At 46.4% G+C, this 24,294-nt stretch overlaps 1 protein-coding gene across 1 annotated transcript; it reads right to left on the bottom strand.

Moving 5' to 3' along the window:
- Positions 1–11,914: 11,914 nt before the first annotated feature.
- Positions 11,915–12,328, bottom strand: LOC109757046 (uncharacterized). Its single transcript, XM_020315864.1, has one exon. It carries the CDS (start codon positions 12,326–12,328, stop codon positions 11,915–11,917), a length of 414 nt encoding a protein of 137 aa, XP_020171453.1.
- Between the last annotated feature and the right edge of the window lie 11,966 nt (positions 12,329–24,294).

The following is a 24,294-nucleotide window of genomic DNA, read 5'->3' as shown; positions in this document are numbered from 1 at the left end:
AAGACTGTCAGCTTTTGACCGTTTGACCACTTCGGCGGGGCCCATGGAAGCATCTCAGGCCATCCTGAGGCAAGTTTCAAATCCCTTGGGCGGTAACTTGGCGGTGCAATTGGTCCCGGAGGCCGTGGTTTTGCAATCCCCAATCACAAGGCAGGAAAACTCGGCAATGATTGTTGTGCCTGAAAGTGCGCGAGTGGCGACAAGCGCGACAAGCGCGACAAGAGAGGACCCACCTGTCCCAGTTACAACCGGAACCGCTGCAACACAGGCGGGGACGGTTTCTAGGACTGCAGTGGAGAGGACAAACATGGCGACCAAGATGGCTTTGGTGATCGTGTCGTCTACTAGTGTGAGGGAACAGGAGTTCGAGTCACCAATCAGTGACAAGGCAGAGGTGGAAGCCACGGGAAATGAGACACCTACTACAGACAAAACTATTGAGGCTGCGGGGATCGAGGGGCCAATGATTGCCCCCACTACTGATTTGGCGCGCAACGAGGCGGGCAGTGGGTGCGTGGGCGTCCAGCCATGTGCCGCTACTTGCACGAAGGCGGCACAAGGCGACTCGGTGGGAGAGCTGCTGGCACCGGATGTGGTGGGGCCTGGCGGGATGGTCTGCCCCAATGAGAGGGTGCTGCATGAATGCCCGCATGCACAGACGGGACTGATTGATGGGTACCATGCAGATCGCGACAATGGACAGCGCACGTCCCCTCCCCTCGGGGCTACTGTTGCTAAGGAGCAGTTTTCTGCGTCCGTGCAGCAGGCGGTGGAGCCGGACAGGCAGGTTGCGATAGTGGCTACAGAGTTAAGCAGTGAGAGAGGAGGCACAACGGAGGGCTTAACTGGCCAAGATGCAGTGGCATTCGACAGGCTGAAGACTTTTTGTGCCAACATAGTGAAGAAGCTCGCGCCGCCACTGCTGAAAGAGGTTCAGGCGTCGACGCTCCGACCTGAAGCTGAACCATTCACCCCAAAGCGCACGACTCGCACAGCAAAGTGCGGTACAGCTAGCAGCGGTCCGGCCAAGCCTAAACCTGCAGAAAATGTGCTCCTAAAGATGCTGGGTCTAGTTCCCGAGGATATGGTGCCGGATGAGGAGGCAGTTCAAGAGCTCAGGATGTTGTTCGACTCCCCGCTCAGAGAGCAACACGTTCGGGTGATTGATGTGCTGTTTGGCAAGACCTTGCCGTCGGCTGCAGAGTTGGAAGGTAGAGAGGGCAGAGCAATCGCTGCGGTCTAAGCAGTGGACGTTCGGTGCTGGTGTTGGTGGTGGACACACTTTAGATGGAATACAACCCCGAAATCCTCAGTTGGAACGTGCGCGGCCTAAACAACCCGACCAAGAGAAAGGCGGTGAAGGACTTTGTTGCCACGGTGAAAGTTAACCTAGTGTGCTTTCAGGAGACTAAATTAGATGTAATCGATCACTTTATGTTAATTGGATGCCTAGGCCGGTCATTTGACGCCTTCGTGTATTTGCCGGCGATGGAAACTCGTGGAGGGATTCTTCTGGCGTGGGATACCACCATCCTTTCGGTGGACAATGTGCAGTATGACACTAACTTTCTGACGGCACTCGTGCATGCTAAGGATGGTTCCACATGGTGGATCACTGCGGTGTATGCCCCTCAAGGTGATGGGCCTAAAACTCAGTTCTTGCAGGAGCTGGCCAATCGGCGATCACTTTGCCCTGGCCCGTGGCTCATTATGGGTGATTTTAACATGATATTGCGCGCGTGTGAGAAGAACAATGCCAACATCAACAAGGCGATGATGTCCAAGTTCAGGAGTTTTGTCGACGACCATGAACTAAAGGAGCTCTACATGCATGGCCGCATGTACACTTGGTCGAATGAGAGAGATACACCGACTATGACTAAGATAGACAGAATTCTTGTGTCGGTTGATTGGGATCTGGGTCACCCGGACAAGTTGCTTCAAGCACTTTCTTCAAATGTCTCCGATCACGCGCCTTTGCACCTAACAACCAGCATGCATTTTTGCCCTAAGAAGAGATTCAGATTCGAGCTTTATTGGACAAAGTTAGAGGGCTTTGATGAAGCGATCAAGGATGCTTGGGTGTGCGATGAGACGATCATTGATCCATTCAAGAGGCTGGATGCTCTGTTTCGTAATGCGGTTGTTTACCTCCAAGCCTGGGGCCAGCGCCGTACTGGGAACATTAAGGTTTTGATGTCTGTTGCAAACTGGGTAATCTTCAGACTAGATCAGGTGTAGGAATTCAGGAGGTTATCCTTGGCCGAGCTATGGCTGCGCAGAACGCTCAAGCTAGCGCTGCTGGGTTTAGCCTCGTTGGAAAGGACCATCGAGAGGCAACGATCTAGAATCAGGTGACTACGGGAAGGAGATGCCAACACCAAACTTTTTCAGCTGGCAGCAAATGGTAGGCGCTCTAAGAACTTCATCCCGTGCATTGAGCATGAGTCTGTGATTGAAACGGACCAGCAGAGGAAGGAACAGATCTTCTTCGATACCTTCCAAAGTTTGCTGGGTGTGGCACATCATAGGGAGCATTCCTTAGATATGGAAGCCCTAGATATGGAAGCTGCTGATCTTACGCAACTAGAGGAGATTTTCACTGAGGAGGAAGTTTGGAAGGTCATTAAGGACATCCCCCTGGATCGTGCACCGGGACCTGACGACTTTATTGGCGCATTTTACCAGAAGGCATGGGCGGTGATCAAGCCGGATATCATGGCGGCGATGCTCAAGCTCTATGTTGGTGATAGCAGGGGATTTGGCAAGCTCAACAAGGCACACATAGTGCTCATTCCCAAAAAGGCTGATGCCAAAACGGTTGGAGATTTTCGCCCCATCAGTCTACCTCACAGCTTCTCCAAGCTATTCACCAAAGTGCTTGCTACTAGAGCTCGAGCAAGGATGCCTGAGATTGTCAGCGTTAACCAGTCGGCGTTCATCAAAGGTCGATGCAACATCCATGATAACTACCTGTTAGTGCGGCAGGTGGCACGCAAAGTTTTCAAAAGCAAGGAGCATGGACTGTTTCTCAAACTCGACATCTCTCGCGCGTTTGACTCGCTCTCTTGGCCTTTCCTCTTCGAAGTCATGAGAGCAAAAGGTTTTGGACCTCGCTGGCTACATTGGGTAGCCACAATCCTTGCCACTTCCAGCACCAAGGTCATAGTCAACGGCGTACCTGGATGCACCATCTATCACGCTCAGGGGCTGAGACAAGGAGACCCAATCTCTCCGCTGCTATTTGTGGTGGCCATGGATGCACTCTCGAGACTTTTTGCCAAAGCTTCTGAGCTAGGAGTCATCAGCAACTTGCGTGGAATATCACCTACCCAGAGGCTCTCTCTTTACGCGGATGATGTGGTCTTATTCATTAAGCCTTCGGTGCAAGATTTGAACTTTGTGCGGACTGCACTCGAGCTATTTGGGGAAGCCGCTGGGCTACGCATTAACTACAACAAGACCATGGTTGTGCTTATCAGAGGAACGGATGAAGAAAGACAACGTGTGACGGATCTGCTACACTGCGAGATGGGACACTTCCCATGCAAGTACCCGGGCATCCATTTGGCGATCCGGAAACTGACTCGGGCTGATTGGCAACCGTTGCTCGACCAAACGAAAAAATGCTACCAACTTGGCAACGCGGCCTCATGCAGAAACCCGGGCGGCTTGTCTTGGTGAAGTCCGTGCTCGCGGCGTGTCCGATCCATCAGCTAATGGTACTTCATGCACCAGATTGGGTTTTCGAGGAAATTGATAAGTGCTTGAGATCTTTCTTCTGGGCCGGAAAAGAAAAGTCTAACGGTGGCCAGTGTCTAGTTGCCTGGGACACGGTTTGCCGCCCGACGATCTTTGGGGGCCTCGGGATCAAGAACATCAGGAAACAAGCACTAGCTTTGAGAGTGAGATGGGAATGGCTGAGGCGCGTCGATCGCGAGAGACCATGGCAAGGTATTGGGATGACGAAAGATAACGAGGCCAGTTTAGTATTCAATAGCATGATCAAAATAGTGGTGGGCAATGGTGAAAATGTCTACTTCTGGAAGGATAGATGGATACATGGATTCACGATAAGCGAGATTGCTCCGCTGATCAGCGCCATGGTTCGGACCTGAGAGAAGAACGTGAGGACAGTGCAACAGGCTATTGTGGATAATGCGTGGATCCACGACGTTCAGGGCGACCTCTCCTTCATGGCCCATATGCAGGTGGCCAACCTCTGCCAAGCGGTGGCCACAGTCCCGATCATTGCAACTGCACCAGATCAGTTCATTTGGCTGGTGGACGCTTCCGGTTGCTATACTGCCAAATCTGTTTACAACCGGTTGTGCCTAGGGCTCCTAGCTTCCCCCACCGCAAGATGCATTTGGAAAAGTTGGGCCCCTTGCGCTGCAAGATTTTTGCCTGGCTCATGGTGCAGTATCGGCTGTGGACAAGTGATAGACGCGCGCGTCATGGTCTCCAAGATGAGCCTTCCTCCTGCTTCACCTGTCTTCAGGAGATTGATTGTGTGGACCACATTCTTGCCCACTGTGCCTATGCCAGAGAGGTCTGACATTGATGCTTCGATGCTCTACAGGTTAACGTGCAGGTGCCGAACACGGAGGAGAAGTTCACTAACTGGTGGCTGCGGCAAAGAGGAAGATTTTCGAGGAAAGTTCTTCGTGGATTTGACTCCTTCATCATAGCTACTGTGTCACGCCCAATATGCGATAATATCCTAAAGAGACTCGAAGGTCCCACCAAGGATATAATCGCATATTGACACGCTTTTGCAAGGTGGATATCATTACATCAACATTACATAGCATATGGGGATACATACAAGGCATACAAATGCCGCAATAATACATCAATACATCATACATAAGATCAACATCCGACTACGGATGAAACACAAACAGAAACTCAAACGACATCCACCCTGCTAGCCCAGGCTGCCGACCTGGAACCTATCCCCTGATCGAAGAAGAAGCAGAAGAAGAACTCCAAAACAAGCAACATCGCTCTCGCGTCATGATCATCGCAAAACCTGTACCTGCAACTGGTGTTGTAGTAATCTGTGAGCCACGAGGACTCAGCAATCCCATTACCATGGGTATCAAGACTAGCAAAGCTTAATGGGTAAGGAAGGGGTAAAGTGGTGAGGTTGCAGCAGCGACTAAGCATGTATGGTGGCTAACATACGCAAATAAGAGCGAGAAGAGAAGCAACGGAACGTCGTGAAGCTAGCAATGATCAAGAAGTGATCCTGAACTCCTACTTACGTCAAACATAACCCAGAAACCGTATTCACTTCCCGGACTCCGCCGAAAAGAGACCATCACGGTTACACACGCGGTTGATGTGTTTTAATTAAGTCAAGTGTCAAGTTCTCTACAACCGGATATTAACAAATTCCCATCTGCCACATAACCGCGGGCACGGCTTTCGAAAGATAAAACCCTGCAGGGGTGTCCCAACTTAGCCCATTATAAGCTCTCACGGTCAACGAAGGATATTCCTTCTCCCGGGAAGACCCGATCAGTCTCGGAATCCCGGCTACAAGACATTTCGACAATGGTAAAACAAGACCAGCAAAGCCGCCCGAATGTGCCGACAAATCCCGATAGGAGCTGCACATATCTCGTTCTCGGGGCACACCGGATGAGCAGTCCGTATAACTAAAACCAGCCCTCAAGTTTCCCCGAGGTGGCGCTGCAAAGGGCTCTAGTTTGGACCAACACTCGGAGGAGCACTGGCCCGGGGGGTAAATAAAGATGACCCTCGGGCTCCGGAAACCCAAGGGAAAAAGGCTAGGTGAGGCAAATGTAAAACCAAGGTTGGGCCTTGCTGGAGGAGTTTTATTCAAAGCGAACTGTCAAGGGGGTCCCATAAATCACCCAACCGCGTAAGGGACGCAAGATCAAGGAACATAACACCGGTATGACGGAAACTAGGGCGGCAAGAGTGGAACAAAACACCAGGCATAAGGCCGAGCCTTCCACCCTTTACCAAGAATATAGATGCATTAATAATATAAGAGATATTGTGATATCCCAACTTAAACATAAACCAACATGGAGCAAACTTCATCTTCACCTGCAACTAGCAACGCTATAAGAGGGGCTGAGCAAAGCGGTGACATAGCCAAACAACGGTTTGCTAGGAAGGGTGACAAAGGTTAGAGGTTCATGGCAATTTGGGAGGCTTGAAGAGCAAGTGATAGGTAGCGCAGCAAAGCAATAGAACGAAATAGCTAGCATAGCAATGATAGTAATGAGATCCAAGGTGGCGGTCATCTTGCCTGAAATCCCGCTAGGAAGAAGAACGAGTCCATGAAGAAGATGAAGCCACGAAGACGAACGAATCCTCACGATCGCAACGACACAGGAACTATCGAGAAGAAGCACACAACATGGTAAACACACCACACATGAACAAGGCACGATGCTCAATCAAGTATGATGCATGACAAGGCTACATGAAGCTACACACGGCAAGAGAGGATGCATACAAGATCAACACATCAAAGCAAGTTTAAATGAGGCCGGAACCAACATATAACAATTCCGGTAAGTCCTCATATACAAATTTCGAAATTGGTCCAGATCTGAATAAACCTTATGTTCAAGTTGTTAAACATAAAGTTAAGATGCACCAAGATGATCTACACGAAATTCTAGTCAAGTTACATATAAAGTTCATTAGATTCGGAGCTACGGCCTAGAAGATATGAGCAAAACAAGTTAAACATGGCATTGATGCAAAATGCATTCAATCATCAAGCAAACACTCTAAAAACAAGGATGCAACAAGGTAACTTGAAACTACATGCAAAACTAAGCAAGTTTCATATAGATCATGCTCAAAACGGAGCAACGGTGCAACACATACACTCCAACCAAGATATAACAATAATCTGTCCAAAACAGCAACTAGGCATATTCCAAGCAACAAAACAATATGCTACAGCACCTCAACATGAAAACAAAAGGCATGGACATGATGTACAGGTAAAGCATGACAAAACATGAACACTGAGCTATCTCCAGAAATCAATAGAACATGCTCAAAAGGACATGGCAAGATTGCAAATAATAACAGTTTTACAGACTTGGCAGAAAATACTGGACATGGCAGAAGTAACATCAGGTTGCAAAGTTTAGAGCTAACAAACAACATGCTACAGGAACATATCATAGCAAATAAAGGCATGGCTTGAATCTACTAATTGCATAGAACAAAAGTCCCTTACTGATCACGAGCCAAAAAGGCACAGAAGATATGATGGCACCCATGTAAACATAGCAAGTTATATGACAGATTCAGACTTAGTGAAAATAACAGGACATGGCAGAAACAACGATAAGTAGGTATGTTGGTGAGCTTGAACCACTCACCACAGAGCAATACATGGCATGACAAGGTAGCCAACAGTAATATGGCATAAATATGAAGCTAAGAATGGCAATAGCATAGTCATAAGGTACATGGGTCACTAGTAACAACCATGGCAAAATTGATTAACATGTAAACAATCTGCCAGGAATATTTTATAGCAAAAGTAGAGCAAGCTAACAACAAGCTACAGCAGGCCATAAATGCAAAAAAGGGCATGCATGGATAGAGCATAACATGTATAACAAAACACCCTTAGTGAACATCTCCAGATCATGCATAGAATGACTTGTAGCAGCAGGTTTACATGGCATCACAACATAACAGACTCAGACTTAGCAGAAATCACTAAGTCACAGAAATCAGCAACATCATGGAGGCTACTTTGCATGCTTGTGCTAATCACCACACAGATCCTAAAAATACAAGACAAGCACCCCTATAAAGATGGTATGAAGTAGTCCAAAACACATGTAGAGCTCATGCTCATAGGATGCACACACAAAATGCAATGAAAAAGACAAATCACCAAGTTATGATAACAGACAGCAGTTAATATCATATAGCACTCTTGCAACGATGATTAGGGCATCAAGATCATCTCAAACAAGCATGTCACAATGGAACAAAATGAAGAGCATCTCGCAATGAACATTTTGACATATCATATATGCAAAACGGATGTACGGACAGAGAGTTATGGCATGATAAACAGAGCAACATAATGCAATTTTCCAGGGACTTGGTCGTTTTTCAAAAAACAGGATGAGCGTCATATAGTTATCTCGCGCACAGGGCGGGGTTTAGGCGGGCTCGCTCACCATGGGCTTTGGCCCAGCTTGGAGAGGACGCAGCAGGCCGGCGAGACTTGGGCCGGAGCTGGGCCTGGGCCGCGGGAAGGCCGGGGCTGCGCCAGACACGGGGCCCACGCGGAGACCACGCGCGGTCAACGCGCCGGCGGATCGGGGCTCCTCCCGATCGGCCATGGCAGCGCCAGCGACGGAGCTCGGCGGAGGCGACGGAGGAGGACAGATCCGGCGAGGGGAGGCCGGATCCGGGCGTCGGGAGCCCATTCCCGGCGGCGGCGGGGTCTGGCAGGCGGGGAAGGCCGGCGGCGAGGACCTCCTGCGGGAGAGAGAAAGTGAGGCAGCGAGATGGAGAGAAGGAGGAGAAAGGGGAAGGGGCGACGGCGACTTGCCTGAGGGACGGTGACGGCGGAGCCAGCCGGCGGCGGGGCCCGGTCGCCGGAGACGGGCGGCAAGGAGCTGGACGGCGCGGAGGGAGGCGCAGGGCGAGGCGCTGGATCGGGGCGCGGCTGCAGGGGAGCGGGCGCGCCGGGCCCAGATGCGGCCCGGGGCGGGCCGGTTGCGGGCCTCGGCGGCGGGGAGGACGCGTGGCGGCTTCCGGTTGGTCCGGCAGCGCGCAGGTGGCGACGTGGAGGTTGGGGATTGGCCTGGGCGATGTGGCGGCGGTTTCTGGTGGCGACAAGTGGCGGGCGCGGGTGGCGGCGCCAGATCCGAGGAAGGAGAGGGATTTGCTGCGGCTGGGAGGTAGGGGAAGGGTAGGGTTAGCCAAATTTGGCATGGGGTGTATATATATGGAAGAGGCTAGGGTTAGGAGGGTTTCGGAGCCCTCGGATCGCAATCGAACGGTTTCGGTCGGAGGGGGGTTTAATGGGCTGGACTTGGGCTGTGTAGAAGGCCTCGGGCAATGGGGAGAGAAGAGAAGGGCAACCCAGCGGCAGTTTCGGAGACCGAAACGTCCGACGATTAAACCGGCAACGGTGCCGCTACGGATGACGGTTGGGCTATCAAACGGACTCCGAATGCGATGAAATTTGGCAGGCGGCCTACCTACACTATAATAAGACCGCACGCCAATTTTCAACCCATTCCGAGAACATTTTTATGCCACTTATAAAATAATATTTCGGAGGTGCCGCGGGCGCGTGCGAGTGTGGTTGGGCTCAGAACGGACAACGGAGAGAACCGGGGGAACCCGAACGGACGCAAGTTTTGAAAGACATGCAGATGAAATGCAGATGATGACATGGCAAAATGCAACACGCAAGCAAATGACATGGCAACAACGACGAATAACTGGAAGACACCTGGCGCATCGGATCTGGGCCGTTACATACTGCCTGGGCGTTGTGGAAACAAAGAAACGCGAGAGTTTTCAACAGAATTCACCAGCAAAGAACCCCACCAGAGTTAGTTCACATTGTGTTGGCCGAGATCAAAGAATGGAAGCTTGCAGGCATTGGAGCTGGAGGATTAGATCCTTTCGTGAGAGAGTAGTCTAGTGGTTACTGGTGTTGCGTGGGTGCCGACCTATAATGTTCGCATTGGTGGTTGGCTTCTTGTAATTATACTCTCTGCCTTCTATAAAAATATGGTACGCTATTGGCGTACTCTCGAAAAAAAGCTAGATGTCCTTTGATTTGAGACCCTTGGATAAATACCCCCAACTTGCACTGGATGTGACGATTTGGTCCTAGGCCTATCACAGCACGACAAATGGCAGCCAGGTGGCCGGACTGGTCGTTGCCTGCACTTTTGCAAGAAACACCCTGTTGTTTTATGTAATTAACCCGCAGTACATGGCACCTGCATTAAATCTGTCTGAAATCCTGAGAAAAAACACACTGTCTGAAATCTGTTTGAAAGATACAATGACAGAACAACGTGAGAAGAAGCTTACTCACAGAATTCATCAAAAGGGAGCAAAAGGTATCTAGCTAAAATAGCAACGGTACCCAAATAACAAAGCATCCATTTAACATGATATGAGTAGTTGACCTTGCATTTTTGGCCTTTGTAGTTTTAGAAGTGCAAACGTTACTGCAAACCGTATGCATCTCTCCGATGCAGAGGCCGGGGGATGACCTCCTTTTCAAAAAAAAATATCGCATGAAGCTAAGTGTGACGCATCTCAGGTTGTTACAAGAGGCCAGAGAGCGTATTCAGGTGAGTTGTGTTGAGACAAGTTTGTTGGGTCTACCTTTTTTATTAGAGTATTATGTTGTTGCTCATGATTTTTTTTGGCCTTTCCTAGAGTAAAACACCGTCAGGACCATGATCCTCTAATCAAAGGTAGGCTTTTTTCCCACTTAAAATATTATTTATGGATATTTTCTCTGTATCATGTTTAACTGACATTCCACATTTTATGTTTGGATATTTTTACCTAAACCGTAGTAAAATAACCAGTCATTGACAACAATGCTACAGTTTGATTTCAAGCTTTCTATTTTATCATGTAGATACTTCACTTTTTCAGATAGGGTATCAGAACTTGGCGTTGCTGCTGCAGTTGTTTGTTTCGGCATCTAAATTTGTATGCTTAAATTTGATGAGTTGGTATGCTGCTTTAATCATGATTTCGCTGACTTTCCCCTGTCCTGTTATTTGTTGATGTCTTTTCACAGCAGCTCCCATTTTGGAGATACTGATGATTTTGATCCTTTTGGAGATAACTATGACAATGACAGAACAGAGAATCATGCGCTAGAAAATGCTACTAAACTGAATTACCATTCGTATATGGACAAAAAAACACGAGCCAAATGGAGAAAATGTGACACTGACTTATTTTACCAGGTATTTGGAAATCAACTACTCACTACTATTTTGATGTTGAATCTACCTCTTTTTGTGCTGACGTTTTCTCCTGCAGTCTTAGCAGACCTGTAGAATCAGAAACATTTTCATGTGTGCAAGGATGGTTGTTATATGTTAGTTTTACAGAGAGTTGATGTAAATATGAGAATTCATTCAGGTTTTTTCTTAAAGCACCACATTATTTGTTGATCACACTCAAGCAGTTGACTGTTTATCACACTCGAGTACTCAGACGAACATCAACTGTTTGCATCTACTTGGGACTGGGAAGACAGTGTATGTCTAGTGAAGCATCATGTATCCATTTTTTCTTTTCTTTTGGTAACTAAAATATCATGACTGGTCTCACCAGGATAACATGTGAATGTCAATGGCCATCAAACAGTAATACCCCTCAGCGTTAGTAGACTTACATCTACTATTACCTGTTGATAGATTATTTATGCTGCAACAATCACTTGTAACTGTACCACTGTTGTTGGTGTATTTACATAAGAACAGTCAGTAGTGAAGGTAAGTGGCAACAAGCAGAAACTATTGCCCCCATATCTACACCACCTCATCATTCAACACAGAAGGATCCAAAGTAAGATTTCATCTTTCAACACAGAAGGATCTAAAGTATGATTTCACCATTCAACACAGAAGGATCCAAACTATTGCACACTTTTTTGTTGTTGTTCTGTACTTGCACACATCACAAGTTATGATTCGGAGAAGAGTAAAATCAACTAGCAAGGGAGATGATATTTGCATACACTACACACTCACATCAATGTATATCACCTGTTATGTTCATGATCATGTTGCTTGTAAACTTATCCCTTCGACTTCAGTGAAACAAGCAGTTTGCTTAATTCGATGAAGTTCGCCATCTTCTCATTTGAATAGAGTAGCTACATGTATGATCAATGGGCAGGGGCAAATGATAGCCCATCAGTGCGGGACTGGAAGGCCTGGAGGACGAGCGAGAACCCCGGCACGGCGGTGGCGACCTCCTCCTCCTCTAGCCACAGCCGGCTCTGCAGCGCGCTGCGCGCCCGGAGCATGACCATGGCGCTGCCGTACGGAGGCTCCCGGAACCACCAGCCGTGCAGGTCCCGCATGACGTCCACCGGCGCTCCGTCCACGAACATGGTCTGGTTCCCCCTGAAGTTCAGCCGCGGCCAACGCGCCTGCACCGCGCGCTTCCCGTCGACGCTCACCCACAATTCTTCTTCTTCCGCGCTGCCGCCGACGCCACCACTGGAGCACCCTATGCTTACCTCGTCATCCGGGCCGCCCTCGGCGAACCGGACGCGCTGCACGGTGTGCATGATCATGTTGGAGGCAGATTTAATTAAGGTGGAATGTACTGCGGGTTGATTATGAAAAATGGCAGGGTGTTTTTTGCAAAAGTGCGGGCAACGACCTGTCCGACCAGCTGGCTGCCACTTGTCATGCTGTGATAGGCCGGGGACTCAATCATCACATCCAATGCAAGTTGAGGCATGATGGGGTTGCATTTTGCAAGTTTGGGACTAAATCATCACATTTCATGCAAGTTGGGGTATCTGGGGTGCTTTTACCTCTAAATACGCCTATATCTCTCTCGCCCGTCATCATCTTGGAAACCTCACGTTTTGTTGCATAGAAGACTAGTTATATAATCTTTGTTATTATAGTCTTGACGTTCAACCATCAATTGAGACACCACTTTTCTAGAGCAGATAGTCCTGATATGTCTCGTATAAATCCAGTTTGAAAAGATTTGTGGCAGCTAAGGATTCTTGGAAAATAAAAACACTTTGGATGGAAGGTTTTGAAGGGTGTGTTACCATGTCTGGCTGTCTTAGCTGAACGACACATCTTTGTTATACCTCAATGCCAATTGTGTAAGACTGGATTGGAGGATATCCAACATTGTATATTGACTTGTGCTCGAGCGAACGAGGGTATTGACTGAACTAAATCTAGTCGATGCAATCCATCATGCAGTGGCCTAGGACCACTCGGGCTCTATCAACCTGGAAGCTCTTCTCTGGCTACGTTCGGTGGTGCATGAACTACCGGTAGTGGAGTTGATTCTTGTAGCTATGTGGTATATTTGATGGCAAAGACACCAAGGAGCAAAAGGTGAAACCGTCCAGAAGAACCCAGAGAGAACAATGATAACCATCTGAGTTCTAGCTATAATTTTTATTTAGAGCTATACACACCAGACCAGTCTATTGATAGAAAATTTGAGCATATGTGGAAGAAACCAAATGCAGGGTATGTTAAAATCAACGTTGGCGCGTCATTTATGCAGAAACATTGGCAGGAGCATGTGCTGCTACGGCTAGGGACGATCACGGTAACTTCATGGCAGCGGCAACACAGACCTTACCTCATGTATCTATTGGGGAACGTAGTGATTCCAAAAATTTCCTACGCACACGCAAGATCATGGTGATGCATAGCAACGAGAGGGGAGAGTATGTCCACGTACCCTCGTCGACCGAAAGCGGAAGCGTTAGCACAACGCGGTTGATGTAGTCGTACGTCTTCACGATCCGACCGATCAAGTACCGAACGCACGGCACCTCCGAGTTCAGCACACGTTCAGCCCGATGACGTCCCTCGAACTCCGGTCCAGCCGAGTGTTGAGGGAGAGTTTCGTCAGCACGACGGCGTGGTGACGATGATGATGTTCTACCGACGCAGGGCTTCGCCTAAGCACCGCTACAGTATTATCGAGGTGGACTATGATGGAGGGGGGGCACCGCACACGGCTAAAAGATCAAACGATCAATTGTTGTGTGTCTGGGGTGCCCCCCTGCCCCCGTATATAAAGGAGCAAGGGGGGAGGTGCGGCCGGCCAGGAGGGGGCGCGCCAGGAGGAGTCCTACTCCCACCGGGAGTAGGACTCCCTCCCTTTTCCCTGTTGGATTAGGAGAAGAGGGGGAAAGAGGTGGAGGAGAAGAAGGAAAGGGGGCGCCGCCCCCCTCTCCTTGTCCTATTCGGACTAGGGGGAGGGGCGCGCGGCCCTGGCCCTGGCCGCCTCTCCTCTTCTCCACTAAGGCCCACTATGGCCCATTAACCCCCCCCCCCCCGGGGGGGTTCCGGTAACCCCTCCAGTACTCCGGTAAAATCCCGATTTCACCCGGAACACTTTCGATATCCAAATATAGGCTTACAATATATCAACCTTCATGTCTCGACCATTTCAAGACTCCTCATCATGTCTGTGATCACATTCGGGACTCCGAACAATCTTCGGTACATCAAAACATATAAACTCATAATATAATTGTCATCGAAACGTTAAGCGTGCGGACCCTACGGGTTCGAGAACTATGTAGACATGACCGAGACACGTCTCCGGTCAATAACCAATAGCGGAACCTGGATGCTCATATTGGCTCCCACATATTCTACGAAGATCTTTATCGGTCAGACCGCATAACAACATACGTTGTTCCCTTTGTCATCGGTATGTTACTTGCCCGAGATTCGATCGTCGGTATCTCAATACCTAGTTCAATCTCGTTACCGGCAAGTCTCTTTACTCGTTCCGTAATACATCATCCTGCAACTAACTCATTAGTTGCAATGCTTGCAAGGCTTAAGTGATGTGCATTACCGAGTGGGCCTAGAGATACCTCTCCGACAATCGGAGTGACAAATCCTAATCTCGAAATACGCCAACCCGACAAGTACCTTCGGAGACACCTGTAGAGCACCTTTATAATCACCCAGTTACGTTGTGACGTTTGGTAGCACACAAAGTGTTCCTCCGGTAAACGGGAGTTGCATAATCTCATAGTCATAGGAACATGTATAAGTCATGAAGAAAGCAATAACAACATACTAAACGATCAAGTGCTAAGCTAACGGAATGGGTCAAGTCAATCACATCATAATCCTAATGATGTGATCCCGTTAATCAAACAACTCTTTGTCCATGGCTAGGAAACATAATCATCTTTGATCAACGAGCTAGTCAAGTAGAGGCATACTAGTGACACTCTGTTTGTCTATGTATTCACACACGTATCATGTTTCCGGTTAATACAATTCTAGCATGAATAATAAACATTTATCATGAAATAAGGAAATAAATAATAATTTTATTATTGCCTCTAGGGCATATTTCCTTCAGTATCAACTGTGGTCTCAGCAGAGATCAACGCCATTCGCAACGGACTAATCCTAGCGGCTAACATCAGTTGCACTAAAGTTGTCATCAAATCAGACAGTAGGAGTGCCTTGGATGCAATTCCGAATCCGGGGGGATATATGGGTCCGGACACGCTAATCATTACAAATGCTACTCTCCTATCGTTTGAGTTTTCAAGCGCTGATTATGTTCATTTATGTAGGGAAGCAAATCTAGTTGTTGATAGTCTAGCAAAACATTGCTTTAGAGTTAGCTTATCTGAATCTTGGGACTATAATGCACCCAACTTTATTTTGGCTCAAATTGTAAATGATATGGCCATTGTTTGAGGACTAAAGATTTGATGATAAAAAAGGACAACTACAACGCCTTGGCCCGCATATCTAAGGGCATGTCCAATGCTAGACTCTTCAGGAGGCGCTTTATAAAAGGAAATAAATAAATATCATGAATAGAAAATGTTTAAACGCCCTAGCTCCCATGTCAGGCACTAACTCTCATAGGAAAAGAGGCCGTGTGTTCCAATGGAAAAAAATAAGTCCTTCAAAATTTGAAAAAAAATTATGTCAGGCGCAACAGGGACTTTTAGATTTTGATTTTGATTCCGACCAAGTTCTCGTCGTGCGTGGTGACGGACAACAACTGGTCGAGCAAAGTAGGCATTTGCGAATAACTCTCTCTGCCCCCCCCCCCCCATTTTCAGGTGGGCCCCCTTCTCAAATCAGAATTGTCCATGTGGCAAGTTACGCAAAACACGTAAAATTCTTTACGTGGATGTAGCATTACTCAAAATATTTTCCCCCATAACCCCGCTTAAATTAGAGTCAGTCAACCATATATGTTCCACACATCACCCTGTTTATCTTAATTCTTTCCTTTCCTTTGAAAGGGCTTGTTGATTGTCTATCGACGGACATATATAAATTGGTGAGATCCGAGGTAAAACAGCGAGGTGGGGCTATTGATTAATAAGTGAAGCATGTCTTTTATCACAATAAAAAGCTAGTTGAACTCACTGGATCCTGCACGCTAGCAATTTTTTTCGTTTTGGCCCAGCGTGGCCCAGTTCGATGACACCCAAAAAAGGCCCAGCAGAGCTGCTACGTAGTGTAGGAAAAGGCCGAGGAGTGCATGCGCGGCGCGGACGGGACGGGAGTTGCGCACGGAAGTCCCAACGCGAGCGACAGATTTACAACATCGATACGTGGCTTCTAAGTTTTTTTTAAACTGACTTAACCAATAAAAGAGTGCCTCCCTTTATTTCTCAAGCAAAGTTGGCTAGATGACTTCATGCATGCAGGCTCTTTCAACGCGGTCATGGTTCAAGTCCTTGTTCTGCTATTTCTTTTTTGAGGCCAAACGTTGAGTGCAATGAAACCTACGAAACAAAGGGTTATTTTCGTCACTTATGGGTGGTCTGGTGGGTAATTAATATCAACTTCCAGATAGATCAAAAAATCGGAGAAATGCGCAGTTCTTTATCATTAGGTATAGAAGCAACCAGGGGTGCTTGGTGCAGCGAAGAAAAGGGCCAAGCGTCGGATGCCAGCCTTTGCGTTGATGCCACGATTGGCACAGCCCAGCCGCTAATTAGCTGGGAAATCGATCAAAAATTGATCCTGACGCATGTCAAAGCATATGGCATTGGAGATCTCCTAATGCTCAATATGTCCTTATCAAGAAGAAAAGTATACATTCAACTAAAAAAGAGTATTCAATGCAATTTCTTTTTTGCATGAAGTATTCATGAGAACTTCATGTTGAAGGACCTTGTCGACGCCTTCACAAGGGCAAAACATCCTCCGGTGAAGTGACCGGAGCGCCTCCATGGGGCGCACGGAGGAGGAACAAGATGACCTCGCGGGCCAAAAGTCGTGGCATGTTTGAAATCCAATCCAAGGGCAATTGAATCATGGACCGCCAGGAAGATCGAGATGAAGGATCCCAACTAGGTTTTTTGGAACATGTAATTTTTTCTCTCTAAAATACTAGAAATTGTTCTCAAATCGGTTACGTATTATTCAACTTCTGCTAAAAACTGTTCTCACCGCTCATGCATTTTAAAAAATGTTCCCTTGTGAAAAAATTGTTCATGTGTTGCAACAAAAATGTGCGCGCATACTGTAATAAATGTTCATGTATTGCAAAAATAATTTGTCCACACGCATAACAAAAACTTCATGTATTTTCAAAAGTGTTTTCTTCTGAAAACATTGTTCATGTGTTGCAACAAAAATGTTTACGCATATTGTAATAAATGTTATTGATTTGCAGCAAAATGTTTTTTATTTTCCTTTTTAGTTATTTCAGTTCTTTTATCACATGTATTAAAAAATTCATAGTGTTTTTCAAAAATGTGTGTCGTGCATATTGAAAATTTTAATCACATACTTTTACAAAATGTTCATTTTGTTGTTGAGGAATGTTTATCATGTTTTGAGAAATTGTTCAACATGTATTTTAAAAACTGTTCATTGTGAATATTTCAAAAAAGGTTAAACATGTACTTTTTAAAAATCATTTATTTAGAAAAATATTAATGATGTACTTATAAAAATGGTCTGATTGTATACGCGAACATTTCTGTTCTTGCAATACTTGATTAGATTTTTACCTTTTTTTCTTAATGGTGCGTGCGTGCGTGCGTGCGTGCGTGCGTGCGTGCGTGTGTGTTGGTACAAGTTTCTTTATCACAACGTGTGCTAGTACTAGTTATTAGGCACTGGCAGTGCAACGCGAGCAGGTGACTAAGGCTGGCCATGGTGGGGATAATATAAGCAGTATCATGCATTTGGGACTCACAAACATATTTATGTCGCAAATAATTAAAGAAAAGAGAGAGGGTTCTAAGAACATAGGTAGATACTGTATCATAATTAATGTTATGTTACCATGTGTCTTGCATGGCAATAAATAAGATCACATATGATATTAATTTATGATACTATACACCATAGATGAAGTATCATACATTACTATTATACTCCCCACTATGACCAGCCTAATGGGCCGGTGTGGTACGGAGACGTAAAGCGTGTGCTGACGCTGGTACTGGGGAAAAATCCTATTTACCGCTTGCTGCGTCAAACTGCCGACGCTTCGCAAAGGCGAGCGACCGAGCAGCGACGCAACGGGCCAGCCCGTTTAACCGTTCCAACGCTTCCGGTTTCGGGAAACTTCTAGAAGGTTCTTTGAATTGGTTTTTTCTTTTTTCTGTTTTTTTCTATTTTCTATTTTTTTCTTTTTCTTTATTTTTTCCTTTTTCTGTTTTTTTCATTTGTTTCTATTTTCATAATGTTCACGGTTTAACGAAAAATGTTCATAATTTTACAATTTTGTTCATGAATTTGAAATTTGTTCGTGTTCCAAAATTTGTTCACAATTCAAAAATGTTCACACTTTTCAAAATTTATTCTCAGATTTGAAAAATGTTCACCATTTTATAATTTTGTTCACGAATTTGAAATTTATTCATGTTCTAAAATTTGTTCACAATTAGAAAAAAAACTGCAGTTTCAAAATTTGTTCAGAATTCGAAAAATGTTCACAACATTATAATTTTGTTTACGAATTTGAAATTTGTTCATGTTTCCAAATTTGTTCACAATTAGAAAAATGTTCGCAGTTTCAAAATTTGTTCGCAGATTTAAAAAATACTTGCCGTTCTATAATTTTGTTCACGAATTTGAAATTTATTCGTGTGTTAAAATTTGTTCACAATTCAAAAAATGTTTATGGTTTCAAAATTTGTTCATAGTTCAAAAAATATTTCACAATTTCTGGTTGCGAATTTGGTATTTGTTCATGTTTCAAAATTTGTTCATAATTCGAAAAATGTGCGGTTTAAATATTTATTCACATTTCAGAAATGTTCACGGTTTCATAATTTTTTACCTTTACAAATTTTGTTCTGGGATTACAAAATTGTTCACATATCAAAATATTGTTCATGATTTTCAAGAATGTGGCAGTTTTTGAAAAAAATTGTTCACGTTATTCAAAAGTAGTTGCGTTTCACAAAACATTCAGGCTTTTTTTTCTTTCAAAAAATGCGTTTGAAATTTCGAAAAAAAAAATTGGATTTGCGCTCAGTAGTTCGTTCTTAAAGGTTTGTGCTGTATTCTGAGCATTAAAGCTTGCTAGGTCCACTCATAGTAGCGTATTGACGCTAGTATGAGATCCTCGGTTCGATACCCGCTCGGTGCTTTTATTTTGTGCTACAGTTCTTGATCAGGCCTTTATTTTCAAGCTACAGTTCTCAATCGAGCCGGCCCAGGTGTAGACCCCCTGTGCGTGCGAGCGACAACCTGCCGCAGAGAGCGGCGGGTAGGAGCTACCGGTACCGGGTGCGGCTATGCGCCGCTCGAAGCGAGCTGTACGCGAGCATCACCTGCAGCTAGCCGGTAGTAGGCCGGCCCAGTTATGACATGCTCTCGTCATGCCTGCCATCACACATTTTTTCCCTTTTGTTTAGAGCAACTTCAACGGGCCGACTCAAACGGACGGCGATTTCGTCCGCTTTTTGTCCGTTTGGGTCAGCCGCCCGCCCTGCGTCCGCTCTCTTTTAGATTTGGGTCGGCAGCGCGCCCAACGCGCCGACCCATATGTGCCGGCTTGGCCGGCTGGCCGCCCAATATTTACATTGATTTGCATTCAAACATATTGTCAAATAACATAGTTTTACCGAATAAAAATATTATAGTTTTACAAGCCGGATACAAATAAAAATGTTTCACATAGTTTTGCAAACGCATAAAAGAAGATACATCTATTGGTTGCCAACATGAGCCCACATATGCTCAATCAAATCATTCTGTAGCTACACGTGAGTTTCCCAATCACGCACGTCTTCATGAAATTGGGTGAACTGTTCAAATGTTGCCGCTACTCCATGCTCAGGCACAACATTCTCACCCTGAAACTGAAACCCTTGATCGTACAGATGTTCCGGGCACTTGTCTTCTACGATCATATTGTGCACGATCACACAAGCAGTCATCACCTCCCACAGTTTTTGCGTGCTCCAGATATTAGCAGGATACCGAACGATGCGCCATCGAGATTGCAAAACACCAAAGGCACGCTCGACATCCTTCCTGGCACCCTCTTGCTCCTGGGCAAATCTTTTCCTCTTCTCTCCGATAGGGTTGGGTATTGTCTTGACAATAGTGGTCCACTGAGGATAGATACCATCACCCAGGTAGTATCCTTTGTCGTAGTTGTGTCCGTTGACAGTAAACTTCACCAGTGGGCTGTTGCCTTCTGAAGGAAATATGCCCTAGAGGCAATAATAAAGTTATTATTTATTTCCTTATATCATGATAAATGTTTATTATTCATGCTAGAATTGTATTAACCGGAAACATAATACATGTGTGAATACATAGACAAACAGAGTGTCACTAGTATGCCTCTACTTGACTAGCTCGTTGATCAAAGATGGTTAAATTTCCTAGCCATTGACATGGGTTGTCATTTGATTAACGAGATCACATCATTAGGAGAATGATGTGATTGACTTGACCCATTCCGTTAGCTTAGCACTCGATCGTTTAGTATGTTGCTGTTGCTTTCTTCATGACTTATACATGTTCCTATGACTATGAGATTATGCAACTCCCGTTTACCGGAGGAACACTTTGTGTGCTACCAAACGTCACAACGTAACTGGGTGATTATAAAGGTGCTCTACAGGTGTCTCCAAAGGTACTTGTTGGGTTGGCGTATTTCGAGATTAGGATTTGTCACTCCGATTGTCGGAGAGGTATCTCTGGGCCCACTCGGTAATGCACATCACTATAAGCCTTGCAAGCATTGTAACTAATGAGTTAGTTGCGGGATGATGTATTACGGAACGAGTAAAGAGACTTGCCGGTAACGAGATTGAACTAGGTATTGAGATACCGACGATCGAATCTCGGGCAAGTAACATACCGATGACAAAGGGAACAACGTATGTTGTTATGCGGTTTGACCGATAAAGATCTTCGTAGAATATGTGGGAGCCAATATGAGCATCCAGGTTCCGCTATTGGTTATTGACCGGAGAGGTGCCTCGGTCATGTCTACATAGTTCTCGAACCCGTAGGGTCCGCACGCTTAACGTTACGATGACAGTTATATTATGAGTTTATATATTTTGATGTACCGAAGGAGTTCGGAGTCCCTGATGAGATCGGGGACATGACGAGGAGTCTCGAAATGGCCGAGACGTAAAGATCAATATATTGGACGACTATATTCGGACATCGGAAAGGTTCCGAGTGATTCGGGTATTTTTCGGAGTACCGGAGAGTTACGGGAATTTGTATTGGGCCTTAATGGGCCATACGGGAAAGGAGAGAAAGGCCCCAAAGGGTGGCCGCACCCCTCCCCATGGACTAGTCCGAATTGGACTAGGGAGGGGGGGCGCCCCCTTCCTTCTTTCTCCTTCTCCCTTCCCTTTTCCTACTCCAACAAGGAAAGGAGGAGTCCTACTCCCGGTGGGAGTAGGACTCCCCCCTTGGCGCGCCCTCCTCCTAGGCCGGCCGCCTCCCCCCTTGCTCCTTTATATACAGGGGCAAGGGGGCACCCCATAGACACAACAATTGATCTATTGATCTCTTAGCCGTGTGCGGTGCCCCCTCCACCATATTACACCTCGATAATATCGTAGCGGTACTTAGGCGAAGCCCTGCGTCGGTAGAACATCATCATCATCACCATGCCGTCGTGCTGACGAAACTCTCCCTCAACACTCGGCTGGATCGGAGTTCGAGGGACGTCATCGAGTTGAACGTGTGCTGAACTCGGAGGTGCCGTACGTTCGGTACTTGATCGGTCGGATCATGAAGACGTACGACTACATCAACCGCGTAGTGTTAACGCTTCCGCTATCGGTCTACGAGGGTACATGGACAACACTCTCCCCTCTCGTTGCTATGCATCACCATGATCTTGCGTGTGCGTAGGAAATTTTTGAAATTACTACGTTCCCCAACACCTTCGGCAAGCCTAGCAAACACCGACGAGCGTTGAAGCACGTTGATATCATTGTGTGATCCAGCCATGCCAAAGAAAGAGTGCCAGATTTAGAGATCTTGAGACGCCACGGCCTCTAATATGAGAGTGCAAGCCCTGACATGTCCCTTATACTGCCCTTGCCAAGCAGAAGGATAGTTCTTCCACACCTAGTGCATGCAGTCTATGCTGCCAAGCATCCCTGGGAAGCCCCTTCTGGCATTCATCGCCAACAAACGGGCTGTATCTTCAGCCGTCGGCTCTCTCAAGTACTCAGGGCCAAACCCAGCAATAACACCTTGCAGAACTTATACAGGGACTCTAGGCATGTAGACTCACTCATACGGACGTACTCGTCAATGAGATCACCAGGCACTCCGTATGCAAGCATTCGGATGGCGGCAGTGCATTTCTGATAAGAGGAGAAACCGATCTTGCCGACAGCATCCTCTTTGCACTCGAAATAGTCATCATAGCCGACCACCCCCTCTCTAATACGGTTGAAAAGATGCCTACTCATACAGAAACGGCGGCGGAATTTTTGATGTTTGAACAACGGATTTGTTGTATCAAAGTAGTCCTTCCAAAGAAGGAAATGCCCGCTCTCTCGGTTGCGATTCAACGCCGGAAGGTGGCCCGGAATGGAGCCACGAAACAACGGCCGATGGCTGTTGAGGTGGTGATGGACCAACACGGCAGCCAATAGTTCCTCCTCCTCGTCGGACGACGAATCGTCGGAGTCGCAAAGGAAATTATGGAAAAAGAACTCATCGGCGGAGTCCATTTTCGTACCTTGGCAAACCGTCGAACAGCTTGCGGGCGTCGAAGAAGGAGACGACCGGCGAGGGGAGTCGCGACGCGCATGGACCAGCTAGCTGCCCTGCCGACGTCCGACAAGTGGGCCGGCGTCCGACGAGCGTGCCGGTGAGGATCTGGCCGGGGCGGCGAGGCGGCCTCTTGGTCGCGGGCGGCTGTGCGGTTGGGGGGGGGGGGGGCGGCGGCGGTGGGAAACAATTTGCTCCCTGGCGGCAAGACGGCGGTGGAGGGGGCGACGGGGGGAGTGAGCGGCGTTGCTGGGCGGATGTGGAGGCGGCGGCAGCTGGCAGAGTCCCCAGCAAAAAAGGGCGGCGGCGTCGGCGACGAAGGAGGCGGGCGAGGATTGCTGTTGGCTGGGGGTGGGGGGAGGCCAATGAGCCACTGACCAGTGGGCCCGGGGAGAGGAGAAGGCGAGCGTGCGCGTGTCCGTTGCGTGTCCGCGCCGACGCAAATTCGGCTAAAAAATGGGCCGGGAATGGGTCGCCCGCGGACGAAAAGCGGATGCGCGGCCGTTTGGGTCGGCGCGTTGGGCCGACTTTTCTGTCCGCGCCGACCCAAACGGACAGCGGCGGACGAAATGGGTCGTCCCATTGGAGTTGCTCTTATATTTTAAAAAATACATATATTATGAAAAAGGTAAATGCAGTGTAAAAAATGTAAATATGGTGTAAAAACATGTTTGTCCCACTCAAAGAAAATGTTTATACCATTCAAAAAAATGTATGAACATTTCAAAAATGTAAAAATGTTCATGTGTTTCAAAAAAATATAGGTGAAATTTATTAAAATATTTTATAAACAAGTTTTTATTTAGAAAAGAGTTCTGATCCGTTGAAAAAATGTAAATTACATTTAGGAAAGTGTTCACGCGTTTCAAACAATTTTTTCAAATTTTCAAAACGTTTTTCCAATGTAAAAAAATATTCGCATAGTTAAAAAATATTTCATATTTTTTTAACATGTATTTGACAAAAAATGTTCAAAAAGTATTGAAGAAAATGTGAAATCATGTGGATGTACATGAAAAAGGTACTTCCTCTGTCCCAAATTTTTTGTCTTAGATTTGTTTAAATACGGATGTATCAAGTCACGTTTTAGTATTAGATACATCCGTATCTAGACTAATCTAAAACAAGAACTTTGGGACGGAGGGAGTACAATGTATACAAAAAGATAGACATGAAAACATAAATTTTGTAAAAAAATTAATTATGTATATCCGAAATGTGTATAAAAAGTAGACATGTGTTTTAAAAAACAATGAAAACCGAGTAAATAAACAAAAAATGATTAAACCGTAGAAAGAAACAAAGAAAGAAAGAGAAAACCAAA

This window comes from Aegilops tauschii, chromosome 6 (genome assembly GCF_002575655.3).
Source record: "Aegilops tauschii subsp. strangulata cultivar AL8/78 chromosome 6, Aet v6.0, whole genome shotgun sequence".
Taxonomy (NCBI): Eukaryota; Viridiplantae; Streptophyta; class Magnoliopsida; order Poales; family Poaceae; genus Aegilops; species Aegilops tauschii.
The sequence above is the reverse complement of the archived record's forward strand: the minus strand, read 5'-3'. Positions and strand labels throughout refer to the sequence as shown.

Excerpts from the sequence above, each read along its gene's own strand:
- LOC109757046 (XM_020315864.1), bottom strand. The coding sequence starts at position 12,328 with ATGATCATGCACACCGTGCAGCGCGTCCGGTTCGCCGAGGGCGGCCCG.